At 46.7% G+C, this 25,628-nt stretch overlaps 2 protein-coding genes across 7 annotated transcripts; one reads left to right on the plus strand and one right to left on the minus strand.

Moving 5' to 3' along the window:
• Nucleotides 1-222: 222 nt before the first annotated feature.
• On the minus strand, nt 223-6,826 carry denr (density-regulated protein). Of its 3 annotated transcripts, XM_035390456.1 has the most exons (9): nt 6,472-6,514; nt 6,369-6,396; nt 4,237-4,352; nt 3,846-3,865; nt 3,390-3,474; nt 2,639-2,719; nt 1,405-1,521; nt 1,181-1,320; nt 223-587 (listed from the first exon to the last, which is right to left on the minus strand). In XM_035390456.1, the coding sequence occupies exons 3-9, from the start codon at nt 4,340-4,342 to the stop codon at nt 543-545; spliced, it is 594 nt and encodes a 197-aa protein (XP_035246347.1). In that variant the 5' UTR covers nt 4,343-4,352; nt 6,369-6,396; nt 6,472-6,514; the 3' UTR covers nt 223-542. The 3 variants fall into 3 exon arrangements, with proteins under 3 accessions (XP_035246347.1, XP_035246350.1, XP_035246348.1); XM_035390459.1 differs by lacking the exons at nt 6,369-6,396; nt 6,472-6,514 and adding an exon at nt 6,692-6,826; XM_035390457.1 differs by lacking the exon at nt 6,369-6,396 and having other exon boundaries at nt 6,472-6,565.
• A 228-nt stretch (nt 6,827-7,054) lies between these two features.
• Nucleotides 7,055-24,823, plus strand: ccdc62 (coiled-coil domain containing 62). Of its 4 annotated transcripts, none has more exons than XM_035390451.1 (15): nt 7,055-7,685; nt 7,902-7,942; nt 8,636-8,761; nt 9,748-10,066; nt 10,765-10,931; nt 11,551-11,652; nt 11,844-12,015; nt 17,032-17,112; nt 17,392-17,480; nt 19,320-19,420; nt 20,555-20,711; nt 21,546-21,722; nt 22,285-22,327; nt 23,553-23,620; nt 24,433-24,823. In XM_035390451.1, exons 1-14 carry the CDS (start codon nt 7,610-7,612, stop codon nt 23,612-23,614), a joined length of 1,713 nt encoding a protein of 570 aa, XP_035246342.1. In that variant the 5' UTR covers nt 7,055-7,609; the 3' UTR covers nt 23,615-23,620; nt 24,433-24,823. The 4 variants fall into 4 exon arrangements, with proteins under 4 accessions (XP_035246342.1, XP_035246343.1, XP_035246344.1 ...); XM_035390452.1 differs by having other exon boundaries at nt 24,460-24,823; XM_035390453.1 differs by having other exon boundaries at nt 21,549-21,722.
• Nucleotides 24,824-25,628: the final 805 nt, after the last annotated feature.

Below are 25,628 nucleotides of genomic sequence, written 5' to 3' on the forward strand. Positions count from 1 at the left end.
GGCTTTGATAGGATACCCAATTCTGAGCTTGAAATTGAAAACGTTTGTATTAAATGTGTGCTGGTGCATACATACAGCAAAGTAGCTGTAGCAAATTGAAATAAAATTTCTGTTGAAAAACAGCATAAATAGCAAATGTGGAATTTTCTCTTAATGTCTTGTGAGAGACCCAGTCAGTGCTTTGTTTGCAAATGGGGCAGCTTTAATAAAGACTCCACTGTGGATGAGCAAAGGAGACCAAAATGATCGTTTTATTAGCCCAAAGATTGCTTTAGTGCAGCGTCTTACAGGAGTTCACAATCATATCAGACCTTTGGCAACGGAGAGAAGCAGCTAGAAGTTACAGAAGTGAAGTGTGTTAGCCAGGGAGGAGGCCCACTCCCCAGCTCCTGTACAGTAAATAAGAGAGAGAGAGGAAATGGCTCTTCTTTTAATGCAGTGGGCCGGGGGCGGCAGGTTCACGTTGTGGTGCACGCCTTAATGAAAGTGCAGGGGGGGGGGGGGGGGGGTTAATGGAGGGAGGCGGGGGTTGTTTCTGGTCTCTACTTCTTCACCTCGCCGAGGTCGTCAATGCTGTCATCATCCACCTGTGGGAAGAGAATACCGTCATAATGGTGGGGTTAGGGGGTGGGGGCGAAGCTGAGTTGACTGAATTCTCTGTTCATTCAGAATTGCAGTAGAAGAATGATGCACCATCGACATGTTGTTCTTGTCAACATGTTGGAAAAAATAGCCCAAGTGACCAAGTCGTATGTACAAGGTGCTTGCATTCGGGCGGTCATTGGCAACTGGAAAATTTTATAACGTGAACAATACATATGTCCGCTTATTAGACCTTATTTTCTGCAGAAAGCAAAATCCCTATGGGGGGAAAAATAATTGTAAATCTGCCAATGGAACCCATGGCTGAAGAACACCCGTGACACCCGGGGTTTTAGAACTACAAACTGTAGCTCTCTATTTGAGCCAATGGAAAACGCGATCTATTGGTTGATTCAAAGTCGTCGGTGACTGGCAGCTGTGTTCTCCTACCACTTTATCATACAAACAAACACTTCCCTTGGGTTTCATCTTCTCACACAAGCACCGCACGTCTCACTTCGTCGGGGGGGGGGGGGGGGGGGGGGGGGGGGGGGGGGACACATTTTCCAAGCGCACGCAGTGTCAGGTCCGCTCTCACCTCAGGCCACTTTTCTTGAATGACGTCGATGATGTCGTCTGTGAAGTCTCCCTGAATGATGATTTCGTCCTCTGCCGTCACCGAGGCACCGCAAGAGAACTTCTGGGCGAAGAACCGCTGTGCTTCTTTAAGGTCGATATCTGCAGAGGGAAGGGGGAGGGGTTATGCAAATTAGCATAAGTCACGCGCAGGTGATTGGAAGGGGGCGGGGGAGCAGGGCTTACCAAAGGTTGCCAGGCCACAAACCCGGGTCACATATTTCTTCTTGGCTCGTGGGATTTTTGCGATCGTTACTTTCTGGGGAACAGTTTTCTTTTTCTGTTTGATCTGACCTCTGCCACCTGCAGAAGGAACAACCAAACACCAAAAACAAATCAATTAATCACCCCAAAGCCATATGCTCAGGGTAGTGATAACACACTGCAGCAATACTCAGTGGAACATAACACTTCTATAGCAATACTCAGTGGAATATAACACTACTACAAGCAATACAGGTACAAAAACACCCCATCTGGGTCCTGCTGTAACACTTCAATTTGGAAACAGCATGTGCACAGGATTTATGTGAGGAATTTCAAACTTAGTAAATATTAAATTGCAGAACAGGTTTATTTTTACGCTTGGTACTGTTAACAAATATAATTTGAGTATTAGCAAAAAAGTAAGTACCACCTCAGGCTTTGGTGCTACTACAGCCTTGATTTATGTTGAGGTGAATCACAAACAATATGCAGAAAATGTTTTATTTTTTTATACAAAGCTGACAGAAAACAACAGAGAATCACTGAGAAACGCCATCTCGTATCGAGGATTAGGCTTTCAGCAGCTATACGTGAGACAGCACCGCTTTTACACAAAAATCCACAAAATGAATGTGAATAATACCTTACTGAAATCCAAAAAGAGATAAATACGACCATAATTAGGCTATAGATGTTTCTATATTAGTCTTGATTACAGTGCTATACAGATAAACTTACACATCAGCTTCCTCAGATAGTTTCAAAGCTTACAGCTGCGTTAGAGTAAGCGCTTGCATAAAATAAACAAGGCAACAAGGCAGAGATTGCCGTTCTGATTTGAGTGCACCCCACCTTCTGACCTCTTTCATCCTGAACTTTTTTTTATTTTTATTAACTGTATCCCTATTTTCTCCCAATTTGGAATGTCCTGTGTGTGGGTGTCTGGTCATTGCTGCTACCTCCTCTGTCATTCTGAATTCTCCTTTTGTAATCTTTCAGAATGTGCTTTTTTTCCCAAATAGCCACTGCAGTAAAATCCTTAACTGTACCAACAAGCATCTGCCCAGCATTTCTGATCTTAATAACAGCGTGGACAATCACAGCAGAATAGAGACAGCGGTTGATTGAAATGGCAGTGCCCCAAACAGGTGTTGGTAGCTCCACCTCTTTTTTTGGTTTCAGGAAGACTGACTGTCCAATCAGCTGCTCTCACCTCTTTTCTGTTTTTTCTTTTCCTCCTCCTCAACAGCAGGGGGCGCCTCTCCATCTCCAGCTTCCTGCTTTTGACTATTTTCTGCAGACCCAGAGGCAAGTTTCACACTCAGACCACACGCATGCTTCCCATGATTCCCTTTGATTCTGTTTTAATAATGAAGCTGAGATTTTGACAAACTACTGTGGATGTGGGCAGCTTATCTTAGCCCAAAGTTTTAACACAAACCTGCATGGATGAAACTAAGGATATTTGATAGCCATCAGAACCTTTGCAGTGCCACATAGTCTTACACAAAAATACACATAGCAGTAACACTTAGTAAAAAAAAAAAAAAAAAAAAAGACCAACACTGGCATTTGACACCCTATTGTTACACCGAATAAAACAGTATTTATAAAGCGCCTACCAAAGTGCATGCATAATAAAATAAACACGGTGAGTATGCTATGTGTGTGTATGTGTGCGTGCGTGTGACTGCGTCTGTGTGTGTGCGTGTGTGTGTGTGTGTGCGTGCGTGTGTGTGTGTGTGTGTCTGTGTGTGTGCGCGTGTGTGTGTGTGCATGTGTCTGCGTCTGTGTCTGTGTGTGTGTGTGTGTGTGTGTGTGTGTGTGTGCGTGTGTGTGTGTGTGGCCTCCAGTCCTTCCTTTGGGTCATAGGTTCCTCAGTGTTCAGGGAGAAGGACACTCAGCTTGGGCAGCTGAGAGTCACAGCTGTAACACTTCCCTGACGGAAGGAGGCCAGTTCTTACCTACACACATCTTGGCGAACACGTCTGGAAAGTTCTTCTCCAGCCACTGCCTGCATTTTGCTGGCTCAGGCATGTACTCACAGTACTGTGGAAAGAGAGAGAGGACAACCCTGATCTCTGCCACCTGTCATTCCTCAACCAAAACGGAAACATTTAAGCAGTCGGAATCAAACAACGCCCAACTAGGCCAACTGGCGTTTCATGGTTTTCTGGTCTATAACTGGCTTCAGTCGCGGAAATTAGTGGTAGAAATTGAACTTTCAGGCAAACTCTCAAGAGATTTGCAAAGAGATTTTAGAACAGTGTTGGAGTGTAAACCATCCATCTATTCTGAGCGCAATAGTATCCTAGCAACAGAGCGTGGAGCCTTGGATACCTGGGAGGCCAGTAAAACGCACCCCGATTCAGGGAATTCGGGCCGTTTCTACACAAAAACAAAGAGGGTTTTACACCTACCTCTGTTGGCAGGGAGCAGACTGCAGGGGAGAAACACAGACATGTTAGAGAAGCAGGGCACTCTGCAGGACATTTTCAACTGAGTTCACACAAACTCGCAGGGCTAACTCTAACCAAGTGTACTGGCATTGCATGTGAACAGCACCCCATAATCCCCAGGGGATTTAAGCGCGACGAAACACCAAGCTGTCACTTCGCAATCGCAATTTCTAAAGCACATAAAAAGGAGGGTGGACTTGAACGAATAGTTAGAAAGACATCAAATAACGACAGGCATCTTTTTACCACACCTCTGGGGATTTCTAGTTATTTTTTGGCACCGTCCCCCCACTCCACCATCTAAACAGCTGCGTCCAACTCTCGGAGTAATCCCTGCATTTTTTTCTCTCACCTCCACAGTAAAGCACTTTCAGTGGGTACTTAGCATCTGAGTCAGCGGCCCTGCGCTCCACTCTAGTCTCCGCTGAACCCGATTCAGCATTTTCAGTAGTAGCCATGATCTGGAGTCTGAGAGAGAGAGAGAGAGAAACTCAACCAACACCTGCACCTGAAAGGACATGACCCAATACAGTGAGTTCCCAAAGCTTGAACCATGCAGAAGACCCAGAGGGTCTGGGAAATTGAGAAAAATAAATGTCTATATTTCAATTAGTGGTAGTACAACCATTGCAATTTACTTATACAGTAGTAGACAGATACATGCCTTGTTCAAATAGACAATGTGATCATTTAGACACCCATATACCCGTCTACAACTCTGCAACTTGTAGATGGTATTAAAGGTGGTAGTAAAGTTAATAATTTTATTGAAGCGGATATCAAAATGAAAGAGGCTTTTAGATTAAAATGTTTGAATACACTTTTAGTGCAATTTTTGGCACGAGGTTCGTAAGAAAATCTCGGTATTTAATATGTAGGCGTACGCAGTATATTCATACTGCCATCTAGTGACTAAGAAAAAGAAGTGACGTGAAAGTGAAATCCATGGCAAAGCTTGCTGTATAAAACCAGGCGAATTGAAATCCACCACGCGACGGGAACTCTTCTGAGAGTGCATTCTGTGTTATAATTTCAGCCGAATCTAATATAGAGAAAAATCCCACTCACGACAAAACATGCTATTTTTTTAAATTATTCGTGCCGTCGACTAAGCATTTCAATGAAAAAAATAACCAAGGCTTACTAATTCCTTGTATCAACATCGTTATGACGCCATCAAAAGTCTTGTCAGGCACTGAAAATAACAATATACCAATGAATGTGGTTCAAGACCCGTTTGAAACTCAATGAGAAGCTTCACAATAATCTGTTGAGTGAAGAGACACCGTCTGCGATGCACTTTAAAAAAAACATTTATTCGATTTATTAAAAATTAAAAAGATGCCTAGGATGTCATTTCCAGCAGCTTAGCCTCTAGAAATTATTTAGAAATTTTAGAACCTGATATGGAACATATCCCATTGATATGGGTGTTCTTTTGCGACATATATCAGATTTACTGACCATTTCGATAAATTTGATTATTCTGATCAACATACAATAATTGAGACATGGATCAGATTCATCCAAATCCGATTTTAACCGCATGTGGAGGTAGTCTGGCTCGGGTCCTGGTGGTGTTGGATCGATTCAGATCCAACCCCGGCGCCTTCTGCTACCAACAGTCTACTGACAAACAACATTTCATAACAAACATGAGGGATTTGCTGGAAACCCTGCTGATCAACTATAGAAATGTGATTTTAGAATTACAATTTAATTTGGCAGCCGCTTAAGGAAAAAGCGATTTACGAAAGTGCATTTAACATGGTAGGCAAACCTCGTTACAGCCAGAATTAGAGCTAGAGACAGGCAAAATTACGATCCGTTGCCAGATCACAGTCTAAACGCATAAAATCCATGCAACACAACAAAACTGAAGTGTAAACACATGATTAACATATACCGGATGTGCGCGTATCCGATTTGCCACCCAGCATAGCGATTAAAATAAACCCTTTCCAATACCCTCCTTTCAAATACTGTTGTTCATATTCAATGAAAATGAAATCTGTTTTGAAAATGTATACAGATGGCTCGGCAGTTATATAGTTAGCTTTCTGGCTGTTGATGAATACAGGACAAAAACTGCTGTCGAGATAATTTTACTTTTCAATCCGATGACTGTCAGAAGTTAGCAAATTAGCCAGGAGGCGAATTTAACTAAGCTACAGGTTTACACTGCTGACTATTAGGAGGTAGCCAGCTGGCTTCAAAAGTTAGCTGAGAAACAAAATACCTAACAAGTTTGAATATTTCAGTAACACAGCATGAAATATCTTACAGGAAAGACGCCTACAAGCACCTGTCACACTAGCAGTATTGAATAACACGTTAACTTTTAGTAGCTAGACTAGTAGCATACACGATAATTAGCTGGCTAGCTATGTTAGCTACCAATATGGTTGCTGCCTTGCCACTTCCCACTCATTCATTTTTTAACCCCCGAATCAACGAGACCAAAGTGGTCAAAACAATACCTACCCCGTAAATACAACCTTTATATTACGTTCTGTTAAATAAAAAAATAAGCATTATTATGTAGTTGTTAATCGCTTAAAAAAAATAACAAACAGCAGAAGCACACCTCTCTTCTGACAGCTTTCTTTCGGGGTCCTTTCAGTCTCTTTCCTAACCGACGCATAGTTTAGCGTCAATAGAAACTCATTCAGTTGCCTGAAAAATTGATTGTGGCCTTTTCATACATCAAGACTCTGCTTGACATGTCTGTACATCTGTCACAATTACTGGCTTATTTTTAAAATAATTTAAAAATGAGATTTTAAATGAAAAACTTTCAGATTTACCGTAGGATTAAAACCAGTCTGCCCTAAAAGAGCCAGTCATCATAGACATGTAAACCTGTAAGCGTTTAAGTTGCGGAACCGTGGTTCACGGTTTTGCATCGCTTAAACAACAGCAGCGGTGAAAACATGGCTTTTTGTCAACGAAATTAGACTAAAGAAACAGTAGTCTAGACAAGAAAAAAGAGGAAACTAATGCGACAAACTTCCAAACCATGTGGTTGTAACTAACAGATAGGTTAGTCTTTGAAATATGTTTTGGTGAAAGTTAAAGCAGCAATTTTCAGACTGAACATTTTGAATGTTCACACATTTATTTAAAATATACTTGTCGTCTAAATATTTTTTGTTTTCAAAAAGATTATTTTTAGCATTTTGTAGTTCCGGTCACGGTACGCCATTTCCTGTAAAACTGAAACACGAGCCTAAAATTGAAAAAAAAAAAAACTAGTATTAAAGTAGTAAGGATGCTTCAAAGACTGTAAACTTAGTTTAAAACTTTGCCGTTTTCCACCATAACCTGGGAACCGGCTTGTTGGTTGTCTGGTGAGCTCGGAAAAAGACCAATAATGCTTGCAAGCGTTACCAGTAATAACTAATGTAGTATGTCAGAAACTGTATTAACGAGTGGCTAATGCTTGCTCAGTTACCTGCTAGCTAAGAACGTTAATGTTCGTTTTACAAAAATGTGCGTCGCTTCAGCGCCAGCTAGGTTTATTTAACTGGAAAGTTTTAACTTCAGCTAATAGTATCTGTTGCCTTGTAAAGTCCAAGTCGCAGCTAAGTGAGAAAAAAGAAACTAAACCTGCCATTCCATGATCTATCAAGTGAAGTGCACAATTATACGTAATTCGCCGACAGGGACATTACGTCTTGTATCGTGTCTATTTATTCTCATCCACAAGCCATGAGTAATGTGCAATGGACACAGATAAACGCAAATTCAGTTCAAACGAAAGCCTGAAAAGTTCAGCACCAAGTTTTTCTCCCATATTCGGTAAGGCATTTTTATGGATTTGGGTATAATCTGGATAGTCAGTGCTATCTACCGTAATTGTACAAGTGTAATCCATTGCTAGTGCACAATAACAATTACCTTGATGTTCACTTTAATTTACAATTCCCAGCAGTGTCATATTATCGAAGGGTTTTCTGTAAGTTCACCACTGCATGCTACATGAAAATGACCCAGCAAACCTTTTCCGTCTCTCAGGTACTTGCACAGATATCTGGCACAGCACCCCAGTTAAAAAGGTAACTTAACTATAAGAGTCTAAATCTACACTCTACAGTATGTCTATGGAAGATGCAGATTTTCGGAACAGATATAAGATGGTATTGTTGTATACAATGTTTTGTTTTATCAAAGGAAAATATACAGAATTTAATCACTGCTTTTGATGAGATTTGAGTTTCTGTCCCTGTTTGAATAACCTTATTACAGTTTTTAAAAGTTATGCTCTCCCAGCTGCCATCCTATCTGTTAAATTCCAATATACTCATTATTTAACTTAGTGGTATGCACTCTTGTTTCATTTTCAAATGTGTAGCAAATTATACTTCTGCCCACAACAAAGTAAATGTGCATAATGCCACCTTAAATAATGATGTCACCTGGGTTTAACACCTTCCATTTGCCCCATTGTTGTACATCAATTCAGAGAATTTTTGGAGGCTGAAGATTAAATGAAATGAAAACAGTGCTACAAACCTCGAGTTATGTCTGAAATATTGTGATTGTTGATTATTCGAATTACATCATCACTTCAAATGGATAAAGACAAAAGACTTGGTTTTGATGCATGAAGCTCAGGCCAGTCTGGTTATTCTGAGGGTAGGATGGGACAAACGTAGTGTGAGTTTTGGGCAGAGGTCCGTTCTGAGCGGCGAGCATGCTGAAGGCAGATGCTGTACTGACACGGGACGCTGGTGTCTTTTTTTTTTTAGCAGAACCATGTCAGAGCCCCTGCAGAGCCCTCCCCTCCGTCGGCCCGGCTCAGCACCGGGCACGGGACGTCCCGCAGCCTCCGCGTCTCCCCCGAGCACAGCGCCATCTACAGGCCACAGCGCCAGGTACGACCAGGGCCTGTGTTCACCATGTTTAGTTTAGTTTAGTTTACAGGCATTTATCCAGAGTGACTTGCATTGTATCCAGTTATACAGCTGGATATATACTGGAGCAATGTGGGTGCAGTACTTTGTTCAAGGGCACAACGGCAGTGTCCTACTGGGGAATCGAACCTGATTACAAGACTAACTCCTTAGCCGTTATACTACACTGCCGCCTACACCATGTCACATTACAGTCACTTAACTGTATTCATGAAGTGCCGCAGAGTCTGACTGCTGATCCAGGATAAGTTTACCCCACAAGCCCAAAACAGATGAGGTTTAGGATGTGCACAGGAGAAAACTGATCCTGGGTCAGTATGTATACTGTGAGATGCCAGGGCTAGACTTGAGAAACACTGGCTGAGTCATTACCAAGGATGGGAAGGTGTTTAATTTTACTGGTATATTTACATTTTCGGCATTTATCACACACTCTTATACGGAGTGATGTGAACAGCTTTAACGTAGTTGAAATATATATTACATTACATTACATTACAGGCATTTAGCAGACGCTCTTATCCAGAGCGACTTACACAACTTTTACATAGTATTTTACATTGTATCCATTTATACAGCTGGATATATACTGAAGCAATGCAGGTTAAGTACCTTGCTCAAGGGTACAACGGCAGTGTCCTACCCGGGAATCGAACCTGCGACCTTTCGGTTACAAACCCAGTTCCTTACCCACTGTGCTACACTCCGTCCATATTTGCCTGTGATTTTCATGTGTACCACAGTTTTCCCGCCTTTTTCTTGTGTGGTTTGTGTCTCTGTGGTACCTGCAAAGCTCACCACACACCACCACCGGTTTGGATGTAGTTTTTAGATGCTGTTATGTGGGAGGTTGTTTTTGTAACGAGAGGCATTGTAGTGTGATTATTTATTTTTTTGGGCCTGTCCCTGGTGATTGTCATGAAATCGGGTTCATCGGTGTCTTGCAGAAGGTGACGACGGGAGTAGCGGTAACGCCAGGAGCGGCGGTGAAGGCGGGCGGCTCAGTGACGCCGGTAACAGGGAATGGGTCCATGATGGCGGGAGCGGCGAGCGGCACCGTAACGGCGAGCGAGGCAATCGCCGCGGTAACGGAGAGTGCCGTGCTGCAGAAACAGAGGCGGGAGCTGCAGCTGCTGATGGCCGAGCTGAAGGACCGGGACCAGGAGCTGAACGCCATGGTGACCGCCCACCACAAGCAGCTCCAGGCCTGGGAGCAGGACCGCCAGAGGGTGCTGACCCTGGAGCAGAGGAGCGCGCGGCTGGAGGGTGACAGCAGGGGGCGCCCTTTTTTCTTTCTTTTTTTTACGTCTTTATGGCAGCTCTCTCACCAGTGTTCGCAATGCAGTTCTGACTTTCTATGATTGTGTATTTTGGTCAGTAATATTTCATCAAATATTCTCAAGGGATCTGCAGGAGTGTTTTCAGATTTTGCTGAAAATTTCAGCATCTGGATTAAGTATTTCAGGTCTGATTACACAGTAATCCTGAATGTAGATGCCTGCATCACAGAAATATCAGTTATGTTTGGCTGCTGGTCCTCATCAGTATTAATAATACTAATCAGTGGCCAAACCCTTGCTAACACTGCGTTTTGTCAATGCATGTGAAAATACAGGGTTAATACCCCTCGGATGATGGATGGCTATGATGGATGGTTATATGCAATAAGGCACAGTTATCCCAGCCTACTGAAACCAGCCTTTCCTTAGCGAGTCCATTGTGTAGCCTTACGGAGCCACCAGTCAATCAGCACTGACACAGTCACAAATCCATTTCACACCATCGGGCTCATCCATGCCCTGGAACAGAGCCTTAACAGGATGAGCCTCCCAGCAGGCCTGTCTACCTAGGTGATGGGGAGGTTCCTGCATTTCTCAGGCGATGGGCGGGGTTTCTGCGTTTCCCGGGTGATGGGCAGGGTTTCTGCGTTTCCCGGGTGACGGGCTGCTCTCTTCGTTACCCAGGCGAGCTGCAGAAGCGGAAGGAGGTGATCCAGGCCCTGACCAAGCAGCTGCGCATCGCGGAAGCGCGCCAGCAGGACGACCGCGCGGAGCTCAGCGCCACACAGCTGCAGCTGCAGCAGCTCAGCCAGCAGCACCTGCAGTCCAGCAGCCAGTGCCAGGAGCTGGAGGTACCCGCAGCGCCCTCTGGTGGACACTGCACACAGCTGCACTCACAGTCACTGTGTACTCGCATATCAAAACATGCTTTTATCAGGGCTCAGCAGCCCAGGACCTGGAGAGGCTCAGTCATTTCTGAGCTCATGGATTAAGCTGAAAAGACATGGAAAATGAAATGCATGATGTGGCATTAATAGATAATTGTGTATTCTATGAGTATTTCATCTTTTGAAAAAGTTTTATCATTACATTATATAAATGGTGTCACAATAGTGACGATTTCGCCTTTTGGATTTTCTTCCCTACATTAAAGTTATTCCTACATTCAGTATGCTTACAGCCAGAATGCACTGGACATTCCTTATGTGAAATGACTTGTAAGAGAGACACAAGAAACGTACGTGGATATTATTTTTTCATCTTGAGTAAAGACAGTCTCTTATCTAAGTAACACAGTCTAACTTCTAAGCATTGTATGTATTTTCCTGTGAAATATACTTTATACTTTTCATGGTTAAGTGTTTGGAGATGCTGTAAAGGAGCAACGAAACGAGGAGTTGAGCTCACTCACACAGTGGCACAGTGATACAGGTTGAGCAGTAAAGTAACGGCTTGCGCTGCCCCCTACAGGAGAGAAACCAGAGCCTGAACGCCACCATCCTGGAGCTGTCCTCTCAGGTGGGCAGGCTGCAGGCGCACGAGGAGGAGCTCACCGCCATGCTCAGCCTGAAGGTGAGAGGGCCCCCCTGGCCGGTCACATGACCTGTGACATCACAGGCTTTCCACCTCCCTCTGTGACATCACACCCGCAATCAAACACAGGGTTCCTCATCTGTAATAATCTAATGGCTGCTGGGTGACTAGGAATGGCCTGTAGCGCTCCTGGTGTGAGCTCCAGACAGACACCGGCCGTGTGTTGACAGGATAAGGACGTGACGAAGGCCACCGACCTGATCGTGGAGCTGTCGGGCCGCTTCCAGAGGCTGGAGGAGGCGCTGAAGGAGCAGCGGTCGCGGGAGGCCCGGGCGCTGAAGGAGGCCCAGGAGCTGAACCGCCGCTGCCGGGAGGCCCGGGCGGAGAGCGGCCAGCTCAGAGGTACAGCCGCCGCCGAGGGGAGAGACCGCGCCATGGTCACTCACATACAGCACGGGCCACAAGTATCAGGCCACCTGGAGCTTTTTGCCATGGTCACTCACATACAGCACGGGCCACAAGTATCAGACCACCTGGAGCCTTTAGCCATGGTCACTCACATACAGCACGGGCCACAAGTATCAGGCCACCTGGAGCTTTTTGCCATGGTCACTCACATACAGCACGGGCCACAAGTATCAGACCACCTGGAGCCTTTAGCCATGGTCACTCACATACAGCACGGGCCACAAGTATCAGACCACCTGGAGCCTTTAGCCATGGTCACTCACATACAGCACGGGCCACAAGTATCAGACCACCTGGAGCTTTTTGCCATGGTCACTCACATACAGCACGGGCCACAAGTATCAGACCACCTGGAGCCTTTAGCCATGGTCACTCACATACAGCACGGGCCACAAGTATCAGACCACCTGGAGCCTTTAGCCATGGTCACTCACATACAGCACGGGCCACAAGTATCAGACCACCTGGAGCCTTTTGCCATGGTCACTCACATACAGCACGGGCCACAAGTATCAGACCACCTGGAGCCTTTAGCCATGGTCACTCACATACAGCACGGGCCACAAGTATCAGACCACCTGGAGCTTTTTGCCATGGTCACTCACATACAGCACGGGCCACAAGTATCAGACCACCTGGAGCCTTTTGCCCTGGTCACTCACATACAGCACGGGCCACAAGTATCAGACCACCTGGAGCTTTTTGCCATGGTCACTCACATACAGCACGGGCCACAAGTATCAGACCACCTGGAGCCTTTTGCCCTGGTCACTCACATACAGCACGGGCCACAAGTATCAGACCACCTGGAGCCTTTTGCCATGGTCACTCACATACAGCACGGGCCACAAGTATCAGACCACCTGGAGCTTTTTGCCATGGTCACTCACATACAGCACGGGCCACAAGTATCCGGCCACCTGGAGCCTTTTGCCCTGGTCACTCACATACAGCACGGGCCACAAGTATCAGGCCACCTGGAGCTTTTTGCCATGGTCACTCACATACAGCACGGGCCACAAGTATCAGACCACCTGGAGCTTTTTGCCATGGTCACTCACATACAGCACGGGCCACAAGTATCAGACCACCTGGAGCCTTTTGCCCTGGTCACTCACATACAGTACGGGCCACAAGTATCCGGCCACCTGGAGCTCTTTGCCATGGTCACTCACATACAGCACGGGCCACAAGTATCAGACCACCTGGAGCTTTTTGCCATGGTCACTCACATACAGTACGGGCCACAAGTATCAGACCACCTGGAGCTTTTTGCCATGGTCACTCACATACAGCACGGGCCACAAGTATCAGACCACCTGGAGCTTTTTGCCATGGTCACTCACATACAGCACGGGCCACAAGTATCAGGCCACCTGGAGCTTTTTGCCATGGTCACTCACATACAGCACGGGCCACAAGTATCAGACCACCTGGAGCTCTTTGCCATGGTCACTCACATACAGCACGGGCCACAAGTATCAGGCCACCTGGAGCTTTTTGCCATGGTCACTCACATACAGCACGGGCCACAAGTATCAGACCACCTGGAGCTTTTTGCCATGGTCACTCACATACAGCACGGGCCACAAGTATCAGACCACCTGGAGCTTTTTGCCATGGTCACTCACATACAGCACGGGCCACAAGTATCAGACCACCTGGAGCTTTTTGCCATGGTCACTCACATACAGCACGGGCCACAAGTATCAGGCCACCTGGAGCTTTTTGCCATGGTCACTCACATACAGCACGGGCCACAAGTATCAGACCACCTGGAGCTTTTTGCCATGGTCACTCACATACAGCACGGGCCACAAGTATCAGACCACCTGGAGCTTTTTGCCATGGTCACTCACATACAGCACGGGCCACAAGTATCAGACCACCTGGAGCCTTTTGCCCTGGTCACTCACATACAGCACGGGCCACAAGTATCAGACCACCTGGAGCTTTTTGCCATGGTCACTCACATACAGCACGGGCCACAAGTATCAGACCACCTGGAGCTTTTTGCCATGGTCACTCACATACAGCACGGGCCACAAGTATCAGACCACCTGGAGCCTTTTGCCCTGGTCACTCACATACAGCACGGGCCACAAGTATCAGGCCACCTGGAGCTTTTTGCCATGGTCACTCACATACAGCACGGGCCACAAGTATCAGACCACCTGGAGCCTTTTGCCCTGGTCACTCACATACAGCACGGGCCACAAGTATCAGACCACCTGGAGCCTTTTGCCATGGTCACTCACATACAGCACGGGCCACAAGTATCAGACCACCTGGAGCTTTTTGCCATGGTCACTCACATACAGCACGGGCCACAAGTATCCGGCCACCTGGAGCCTTTTGCCCTGGTCACTCACATACAGCACGGGCCACAAGTATCAGGCCACCTGGAGCTTTTTGCCATGGTCACTCACATACAGCACGGGCCACAAGTATCAGACCACCTGGAGCTTTTTGCCATGGTCACTCACATACAGTACGGGCCACAAGTATCAGACCACCTGGAGCTTTTTGCCATGGTCACTCACATACAGCACGGGCCACAAGTATCAGACCACCTGGAGCTTTTTGCCATGGTCACTCACATACAGCACGGGCCACAAGTATCAGGCCACCTGGAGCTTTTTGCCATGGTCACTCACATACAGCACGGGCCACAAGTATCAGACCACCTGGAGCTCTTTGCCATGGTCACTCACATACAGCACGGGCCACAAGTATCAGGCCACCTGGAGCTTTTTGCCATGGTCACTCACATACAGCACGGGCCACAAGTATCAGACCACCTGGAGCTTTTTGCCATGGTCACTCACATACAGCACGGGCCACAAGTATCAGACCACCTGGAGCTTTTTGCCATGGTCACTCACATACAGCACGGGCCACAAGTATCAGACCACCTGGAGCTTTTTGCCATGGTCACTCACATACAGCACGGGCCACAAGTATCAGGCCACCTGGAGCTTTTTGCCATGGTCACTCACATACAGCACGGGCCACAAGTATCAGACCACCTGGAGCTTTTTGCCATGGTCACTCACATACAGCACGGGCCACAAGTATCAGACCACCTGGAGCTTTTTGCCCTGGTCACTCACATACAGCACGGGCCACAAGTATCAGACCACCTGGAGCCTTTTGCCCTGGTCACTCACATACAGCACGGGCCACAAGTATCAGACCACCTGGAGCTTTTTGCCATGGTCACTCACATACAGCACGGGCCACAAGTATCAGACCACCTGGAGCTTTTTGCCATGGTCACTCACATACAGCACGGGCCACAAGTATCAGACCACCTGGAGCCTTTTGCCCTGGTCACTCACATACAGCACGGGCCACAAGTATCAGACCACCTGGAGCCTTTTGCCCTGGTCACTCACATACAGCACGGGCCACAAGTATCAGACCACCTGGAGCTTTTTGCCATGGTCACTCACATACAGCACGGGCCACAAGTATCAGACCACCTGGAGCTTTTTGCCATGGTCACTCACATACAGCACGGGCCACAAGTATCAGACCACCTGGAGCCTTTTGCCCTGGTCACTCACATACAGCACGGGCCACAAGTATCAGACCACCTGGAGCCTTTTGCCCTGGTCACTCACATACAGTACGGGCCACAAGTATCCGGCCACCTGGAGCTCTTTGCCATGGTCACTCACATACAGCACGGGCCACAAGTATCAGACCACCTGGAGCTTTTTGCCATGGTCACTCACATACAGCACGGGCCACAAGTATCAGACCACCTGGAGCTCTTTGCCATGGTCACTCACATACAGTACGGGCCACAAGTATCCGGCCACCTGGAGCTCTTTGCCATGGTCACTCACATACAGCACGGGCCACAAGTATCAGGGCCACCTGGAGCTTTTTCCTTTTTTTTTTAAAACTAGGTAGAGAAGAATTCAGTGAATATGTTATGAAATTCACACGTGTAGATACTATCACACTCAGGCATACGCTCCACACACAAGCACACACTTACACACGTGCACACACACACACACACACACACACACACACACACACACACAGATACATGCAGACACACACACGTAAATCACGTCCGCTGCTCTGGAAGGATCAGTCACATGTTGGCGTCGGGTTGAGCGCTTTTGAAGAGCGGTCACCTGCTCAGCGGCATGCTGTCTGTTCTCTGAGTATCGCCGTCTCATCGCTCTGATCACGCAGAAAGGCACAAACCCATGACACCGTGTGCGGTTTCGCAATTTCAGGAAGCAGGTCGTGGGGGTGTGAATCGCCCAAAGGTTTCTGCGGTGCAGGAACATGTTTTGCTTATGCGGCCCGGTTGGGCAGGGTGCGTGTTATAGCTTGATTCAGTGTCACGATTCACTATCTTTCATCTTTGTTTCTGAGATGATTTGGGACCTGCATTTTCAGAAAAGGGGGATTTAAAATCTGATTGTAACGAAGTTAAACTTAGATTTCTGTGGGCTATCATTTTAAATCGGCCCTTGGGTTTGCGTTTAAACAACGCTGTTTTTATGCATGTACTTTTATGAGGCAGTGGTGCTTAACCCTGGTCCTGGAGAGCCACAGGGCTGAATGGTTTTCATGGTGGAATTGATCTCCATTTAGCTTAAGTGATCAATTAAAGAATTAAAGAGTCACCTGACCTGTTTTTGGGTCTGAAGGGGTTTAAGGGAAGCGTGCTGCCTCTGCGGCTCTGCGGTGACCAGGCTGCATGGGGGGCTCCTTTGCGGCATGGTTTTCGGCATGCTTTGCTGCATGCTTTAGCGCATGCTTTGCCGCATGCTGTGCTGCATTCTTTACCACGCTTTGCTACATGCTTTGCCGCATACTTTGCCACATGCTTTGCCGCATGCTTTGCCGCAAGCTTTCCTGCATGCCTTGCTGCGCGCGCAGACTGTCGCAGCACGGTACTAAAGCACAGTGTCCCTGCAGAGGAACTGGGGGAGAAGACTGAGGACATCATCCGGCTGAAACAGGAGAACCAGAGACTGCAGCGGGAGCTGGCTGCATCAGGTACACCAGGGGGGAGGGGGGAGGAGGGGTAGATGAGGTTCTGATGTGCTGGAGGTGCATTGTGAGTTGATTAGGTTCTGATCTGCTGGAGGTGTATTATGGGTAGATGAGGTTCTGGTGTGCTGCAGGTGCATTGTGGGTAGACGAGGTTCTGGTGTGCTGCAGGTGCATTGTGGGTAGACGAGGTTCTGGTGTGCTGCAGGTGCATCGTGGGTAGACGAGGTTCTGGTCTGCTGGAGGTGCATTGTAGGTAGATGAGGTTCTGGTGTGTTTGCACAGGGGAAGATGAAAGCCGGAAGGATGAGCTGCTCCAGCTGGCCCGGTCCAAACAGGACCGCACTGAGTCCGAACTCCAGTGCCTACGCCAGGTACACACACGTGTTTGTGTTCACACCTTCTACACACCCCCATTGCATCCTGTGTACGTGCTTCTCAGAAGAAATTCAAAACCCTATTCACTGTTTAGAGCCATATCACATATGACTTCACTGTACAGATGTGTGAGATATCATATGAGTACATATGTTTCAGTTATATATAATAAACAATATAAGCCATTCAGGGCATGCTCATATCAAATTGCAGGTTTTTGATTTAAGTCTCTCTCTGACAGCTTCCTTGTGAACTGTCCAAAAATTCCACATAAAATTGGGCCAAGTGGGCAGCCAAGAATGTCTTATTTTAAAAGTGTCATTAATTGTGCAGCTTGCTTATTTGGTGACCATGTCAACAGCTGCATTTTTCCAGTATGAGCAGTCTGTGGGTTTGTCCTTTCAGTTTATTATTATTATTATTATTATTATTATTATAAACCCAGCCGAACCTGAAAAGCAGGACAGTAAGTGTGCAGGCATGTCACCGTGTAACAATTTGTCAGTTTACCAGACTTGAAAGACCGGGCTGTGCACATTTTTTATTGGAATGGTCTGGAGCCAGTAAGAGCCTGGATTAAAGTCAAGGACTAGAGCTACACAGATAAACCTGCAGCGTTTGTGTGGAGTAACAGCTCAGTGTGCCCTCTGTGTGTCTTAAGTGTTGCTGAAAATATTGAGAGGGGGCTGCTTTAATATTTTGTAACATTTAGCTCTGACACTCAAGAATGTGTTGCACCACATAGAAACAGCTTTTACAGCTCTGTCATTTGCTACTCTAGGATGTAGCTTTATTTGTCTGACTGAGAACAGAGCTCAGTAACTGCACAGCAGTATACCCAGTGTGTCTGATTGAGAACACAGCTCAGTAACTGCACAGCAGTATACCCAGTGTGTCTGGTTGAGAACACAGCTCAGTAACTGCACAGCAGTATACCCAGTGTGTCTGATTGAGAACACAGCTCAGTAACTGCACAGCAGTACACCCAGTGTGTCTGGTTGAGAACACAGCTCAGTAACTGCACGGCAGTATACCCAGTGTGTCTGACTGAGAACACAGCTCAGTAACTGCACAGCAGTATACCCAGTGTGTCTGACTGAGAACACAGCTCAGTAACTGCACAGCAGTATACCCAGTGTGTCTGACTGAGAACACAGCTCAGTAACTGCACAGCAGTATACCCAGTGTGTCTGGTTGAGAACACAGCTCAGTAACTGCACAGCAGTACACCCAGTGTGTCTGACTGAGAACACAGCTCAGTAACTGCACAGCAGTACACCCAGTGTGTCTGACTGAGAACACAGCTCAGTAACTGCACAGCAGTATACCCAGTGTGTATTCAGTGACCTCCCACTGGAGATGTGGAGATGCGGATGCCTTTCAGGCAGCGAGAGGCTCGTTTGAAATGCAGCGTGACGTTCCTTCTGAAATACTTGGGCTTGCCACAAACCGACTCCCCGGCATTCTTCTGCGGCGGCTGCACATCGCCATACCAACCGGGGCGCGTGCCTCTGCCGGGAGGAATGCTTTGGGAAATGGCCGTCCCCCCTTGTTCTGTTTTCTTCCCTTTGCGTTTGCGGTTTCCCAGTCTGCCGCCGTACCCAGCGTCCCGTGCGGTCGGCGAAACGTGTTTCAGATGAATCTCAACCACAAACCCCACAGACCAATCCATGGAAGCAGCCAGTCAGATATCTCATGTGAAGTCTGTTGAATATAAGTGTATTTTATTAGGAGAGCATGGCATGACCTGTCTGTCTGTGTGTGTGTGTGTGTGTGTGTGTGAACTTGTGTGTGTGGTATATGTCTGTCTGTCGGTGTGTGTGTGTGTCTCTTAGGTGTGTGAGAACCAGCAGAACGACCTGCAGCTTCTGCAGCTCAACCTGGAGAGCGCACAGGAGACACTGCTGCAGCGCGGGAGCCGGGCGTCGCCGGGGAGGTGAGTGGGCGTCCCATGGCCTGGCTAGCCGCATCGCGAGAGTTGTGCTGAAGCACTACAGTCATGATAAAGCGCTACAGTCATGCTGAAGGGTTACAGTCATGCTAAAGCACTACAGTCATGCTGAAGGGTTACAGTCATGCTAAAGTGCTAGAGTCATGCTAAACGCTACAGTCATGCTAAAGTGCTAGAGTCATGCTAAACGCTACAGTCATGCTAAAGTGCTAGAGTCATGCTAAAGTGCTAGAGTCATGCTAAAGCACTACAGTCATGCTAAAGCGCTACAGTCATGCTGAAGGGTTACAGTCATGCTAAAGCGCTACAGTCATGCTAAAGCGCTGCAGTCATGCTAAAGCGCTACAGTCATGCTAAAGCGCTGCAGTCATGCTAAAGCACTACAGTCATGCTAAAGCGCTACAGTCATGCTAAAGCGCTGCAGTCATGCTAAAGCACTACAGTCATGCTAAAGCGCTACAGTCGCACTAAAGGGTTATAGTCATGCTAAAGTGCTAGAGTCATGTTTCTCCCAAAATTAAACCTTTACTACTGTAGTTTCATTTCAGGTGGGCATAATGTTTATGGGTTTCAGAATGACTTGTAGAAATGCGTTGAACTCGTCTCGGGTGTGTGTTGGGTGGCATTGCACGTGTATGTGTTGGACTGCAGGTGTGTGTGTTACATTACAGGCATTTGGCAGACGCTCTTATCCAGAGCGATGGATAAGAGTGTCTGCCAAATGTGTGTGTGTGTTGGACTGCAGGTGTGTGTGTTGTATGGGACTACAGGTGTGTGCATGAGTGGGAGTGTGTGTGTGTGTGTGTGTGTGTATGCTGGAATGCAGGTGTGTGTGTTCTGGATGGGACTACAGGTGTGTGTGTGTTGGGCTACAGGTGTGTGTGTTGTATGTGACTACAGGTGTGAGTGGGAGTGTGTGTGTGTGTGTGTGTGTATATGTTGGAATGCAGGTGTGTGTGTTCTGGATGGGACCACAGGTGTGTGTGTGTGTGTGTGTTGGGCTACAGGTGTGATCGTCGAGTGGGGTTGGATTAGTGCGTTTTTAAATTTGAAATGCTGGGGGACCCCAAGGTGGTTGTTATGATGATGATTGTCGTGGTGATTCTCACCTCTTCTCAGTCAGGGGGACCTGACCTCCCTGCTCCTGGACTGTCCCGCCCTATCACCCAGGAGTGGGAGGAGCCCCAGGCTCACGGATGGCCCCTCCCCATACAGGGCCTCCCCCCGTATCGTCGCTAACGGAGACCTGGGACCCCACCCACGGTCCCCGGACAGTGTGAGTGATTCATCATCAATTAGGGACCCCCTGGCCACATCTGGTCTGCTAGCAAGTCTTCTCAGATCCAAACACCAAATGTTAATTAAAGTAGAAATGTTACTGTACATTGCTTCAGTTATACTAAAATAATATAGGTTTGAAAGAAAAATATGGAATACATCAAGGCCAATTGAATGTAGGCTATATATGCCTACAGTGGCTACTTGAGTGCCAATTGATAAATAATTAATAGAATAGGCAGAAAAAGAATCAGTTTTTGGAGAAAGCAGGGGTGATGCAAAGTGTGCCAAAGATGTACATGAGCTGCGTTTGGTATTATCAGTTAGTAGCCTGTACTCCCAGTCCCAGCATTCATTTGGGTGGGCGAGGGGGGAGGGGGTGGTCTGGCGCAAAAGGTATTTGCTACGTGAGAATTTGGCCCCGGGTCAAACCTGTTTGATGACCCCTGCTCTAATGGACACAGCTGCGATGCGCTGTCAATCAGACTCATTTCAGCCAATCAAAAGATAGTGTGCAAATAACCAACTGCTGGTTGAGATTGCGTCAGGGTGTATCGGTCACAGCTCCGCCCACTTCTTGTCTCTCATCCAGTGGGATTTGAGAGTTACTGAAACAGACGGTGAGGCGCCTCGTTAGCTTATAACTACTGAATGAGAAATATGCAGCCTTTCACACGTACCCCACGCTGGCAGTCGGCGTTGGGCGCTGGGGCGGCGATACCCAGCCATGTTTCACACGCTGAGCGTGAGAGCTGAACGGACAGAGACGGCATGTTTGGCGATGCTGGCGGTGCAAATCCTTTTTTCTTTTCCTTTTTTTTTTTCCTTTTAACAGACTCTTGATGGGCGGCTCTCCCCGACGAGCTGTCTGCAGCGCCTGCTGGCCAAGTCTCAGGAGATGGTGGCCAGCCTGGAGCTCGGCTCCGCCCACATCCTCTCGGCTGACCATTCGGCACGCAGCCCCTCCTGTGGCTCCGCCCCCGGGCGGGGCGGGCGCGAGGCCGCCCAGGTACGCTCGCTCCGACGGGGCGACGGCTCTTAGCTGGCGGGGTGAGATCTGGGGACTGCCTTTCGCCAGGAATGCCAGAGCTGTGCAGATATGTGGAAGGGCCTGTTTCACCGCCTGCCAACTCTGACTGGGAGACTATCCATTAGAGACTGCACCCACTACAGCCAAAATTCTGTCACCTGCCTGCTTGTCAACCCAACGGGCCAGTAAGAGTTTAATAATCGGGTAGCACGTCTGCATATTGTGAACGCATTATGCCCCAGAGTGAAAAGAAACTGAAATCTCAATAATTGTTGCCGTGGAAACGGGAAGAGTCTGTGGACAGTTACATTCGCAGTTAAACTAGCTTAACTGTCAAAGTCTGTTAAAAGCAAAAATGGTTTCATTACCATCTTGCTCACAGTTGGGTTCCAAACAAGCAGTGTAGCATCTTTATTGTAATATGTCTTTTATGCCTAAAAAAAAAACAAAAACTGAAATATATCTTCTGTTTTTCCCCATGTGTCCTTCCCAAATTATCTTTGTCCTGATCCAATCCCTCCTCACTCTGCTTTTTCCATAGGTTGGCACTGCCTGTGTAGATGCTAATGCCCATTCACATCCAGGTAAATATTAACAGGACGTCAGGCCTAGTGAAGCAGCTCACATGACAGAAACAGCCCTGGGGGTGTGTAAATTACTCCCACTGGTGTGGCTCCCACCCGTCACATTGTTATTTTAATCGTCTGAGGTTCTCCTGTGTCGGGACTCAGACCCGTTTCTGAAGGAGAAGCTGCTACCCGGCTTCTCTTTGTCATTAAAAGTGAATGGATGTTTGGAAGGAGCTTTTGTGCAGCTTGTGTAGGATTTTGACACTACCCTAAAATGAAGGGTTATTCTTCAGAGCTCAGAATGCAGTTCTTACATTTGAGGCATTTAACGGATTCTCTTGTTCGAAGCTTAAATTAGTTTACACGGCAGGGTATTTTACTGAAGCAGTTCTGCTTAAGCACCTTGCTCTTGGGTACCACAGCAGTGTCCTACCTGGGAATGAAACCTGCAACCTTGCAGATGCAAGCTCAGTATGGAAAGCTAATGGTGCCAAAATATCTAAAAAAAAAAAAAAAAATTTAAAAAGCATTTCATCACAGTTATTTTTGACAGGCAGAAATGTCTGTGTCAACATGGCATTACAGTATTGCTTGTGTCAACTCTGTTAAAAGAATCTCAGCCAATAGCAAAGCTGGAATTGTGTGTAAATTTGCATATTGCATCAAGGCATGTGTTACCACAACAATATTTCCTGAGCATGCTGATGAGCTCCATTATATTCAAGAAATAGTGATGTGCCCCTTAAAGTAAGCTGTGCTTGGCATTCCATACATCTTAATCACCTCAACGTGTCGTTTCTATTCGTCGAAAGACGAGCAGTCTTCCCCTTGGTGACATGCCAATTTTTGCCTTGCAAACAAGTCAAAAATAACCGTGATGAGATGTATTTAAGATGTTTTGGCACCCCTGGATTTCCGTAGCTCAGTTTGTTACCCATTATGCTAAATATCCACCCCAGTGCTAATCATCTTTCATCTCCTCATATGTATTGTCAGTACATCAGTTTGTGATTCATGACTTCAATTTGTTTTCCATTTTTAAATGTGACAAAGCTAACGCAGCCAACTGCTGATGCACAGCAGTGCTTGTGACCTCGAATGAGTGTTTCTGCAAATTAAAGTTTTATAACTGAAGCTCGTAATAAAGTATGAGTAATCTGGAATCTCAGCCATGATTTATAGATGAGATCTTTGTGACAGATGAAAGGCGCTAACTCTGATGTTCACTTAAAACCTGCAGTTCTGAACCATTGGGATGCAGGAGGAAGCCATTTTGTTGGCGGTGCCAATAAGACGGTGTGATCCAAAGTAAGTGTGTTTCTTTTTTTGTTTTGTTTTGCTGCAAGCCTGATCATAACCTGTTAAAGCCATGAAAAGTAGACAAAATGGTTTTAGATAAAATTTCAGAAGTATCTGCCCAACACTGCTATGTTTGTTTTTGTCCAACATCATAAAAAATAATAATGATAATGTCTTGCATTTATGCAGCACTTTTCTCACACTCAGAGCGCTTTACAGTGAGAAACAGGGGAAACTCGCCTCAGCCTCCACCGATGTGTAGCACCTACCTGGGTGATACACGGCAGCCATTTTGCACCAGAGTGCTCACCACACATTAGGCGAGGTGGACGGGGAGAGAATGATGAAAGAGTTGTGGGGTTCCTTTAGGGTGAGACAATGGGAAATGCAGACAGGGGCTTTTCCCCTGGAACAATGGCCAATGAGGGGTCGACGCTGTTGGTATGACTGCCAGGCGTGCCTGGACCATGCTGCACATTACTGCCATGCACAACTGAGGCAGTTCACATTAAGCAACTACCGTCTTAGCTCTCAAAAGTTGAATAGTGATATGCATTGTTAAATGTGTAACTTCAATTCTCCGAATAATCAGAGATCATCTATATTGTGTCGATATGAGTACTTAATTCCCAACATATATTTTTGTCAATGAAACTACAAAATGAATTTTGTAGGACATAACTAAAATACAGAAGATTTATATTCTTTCTAAGATATATATTCTTATATTCAAGTTAGGGTATGGGTAGGGGAGGGTCTAGTCATTTAACAGGACGTTTACAGGTTGAGTGACAGGTACGTATCGTATCGTCTGTCACCAGGATGTCCGTTCTCCCGCGGCGGCACAGGTACCTCAGACTGGCGGAGCCAATGGGGAGGATCCACACGGGCGAGGACCTGGTCCCCATGGAGGTTCTGTAGAGGGGGACCCAGTGTGGGGCGGCGCGGGGCAGGGCGGGACACCTGCGGACTATCACAGGGGAGCAGCCGACCGAACCCAAAACCGCCCTGCCCTGTCCTGTCCTGCCAGCAACAGTGGCCATTCTCTGCACTTATACAGTATGGGCAGCCTGAAAACCAAAGAGCACATTTGGCAGTGATGTCAGAGTTGCTAAGGCAATGCAAAAGTCATTTTAAACATGCGTTTGTGCTCACACAGAACTGGGCAAATTTCTTAAGCCAGGAACTAGTCTTTGTGGGGGGGGGGGGGGGGGGGGGGGGGGGGGGGGGGGGGATTCACTCCATTATTGTATGACCAATCAGAAGAAATGTGGCATTCATACTAGAATTGTTCAATAAGAATAATGCCTGGACTCTTGCCTCAGAATTTGCAGTGCCTACACAAGGTTCAAACGGGTCACCATTATGTTCTCAAGTAAATATCTACAGTCCGGGTAAGGGAAAAACGTGAGAAGTGTGCCATTTAACCTCACCGCCAAAAGTAAGCTGAAAGGCACGCAATACAGTTTGGTGATTGGCGATGAGTAATTCTTCAGCGTCGAACTGCATCTATTGTCCTGCAATTGACTGGTTGCCTAAAAATGCATTATATGAAGCCACTAACTAGACTGTAACCTATTTTTAATCAGTTGTCGTGTTAAACCGGTTTTTCAGGAAGGGGGAAGAGCACTTCGTTGTGTTTGTCATGTGTTCCAGTTTTGGTTGCTATAATCCTGCCCGATTGCTTGAGCAGCTGAACTCTCACATGGGGGGGGGGGGGGGGGGGTTTACACTCGCCAGTTGAAATTTGATACATGCTAAATTATTGACACTAAAGCTTTTTCTACAGCTGATTTTTTTTTTTTTTACTTGACTATTAAAGAACAACTCAGGTCCAAATGTATAAATAGCAGTGTTGTGAATTATGCAATCAAGAGATTTGTGTTCTTGCTGGGTCAGAATGCTGAGCTGATTTTTCACATGTAGTTTGCCTGTGGGGACAGTGAGCATTTGGAATTGTTGTCAGAAGCAACATTCCTTCGTATTGCACTGGTGTAGTCATGCCATTCTTCTAGGC

The sequence above is a fragment of the Anguilla anguilla genome, chromosome 14, assembly GCF_013347855.1.
Source record: "Anguilla anguilla isolate fAngAng1 chromosome 14, fAngAng1.pri, whole genome shotgun sequence".
In the NCBI taxonomy this organism is placed as follows: domain Eukaryota; kingdom Metazoa; phylum Chordata; class Actinopteri; order Anguilliformes; family Anguillidae; genus Anguilla; species Anguilla anguilla.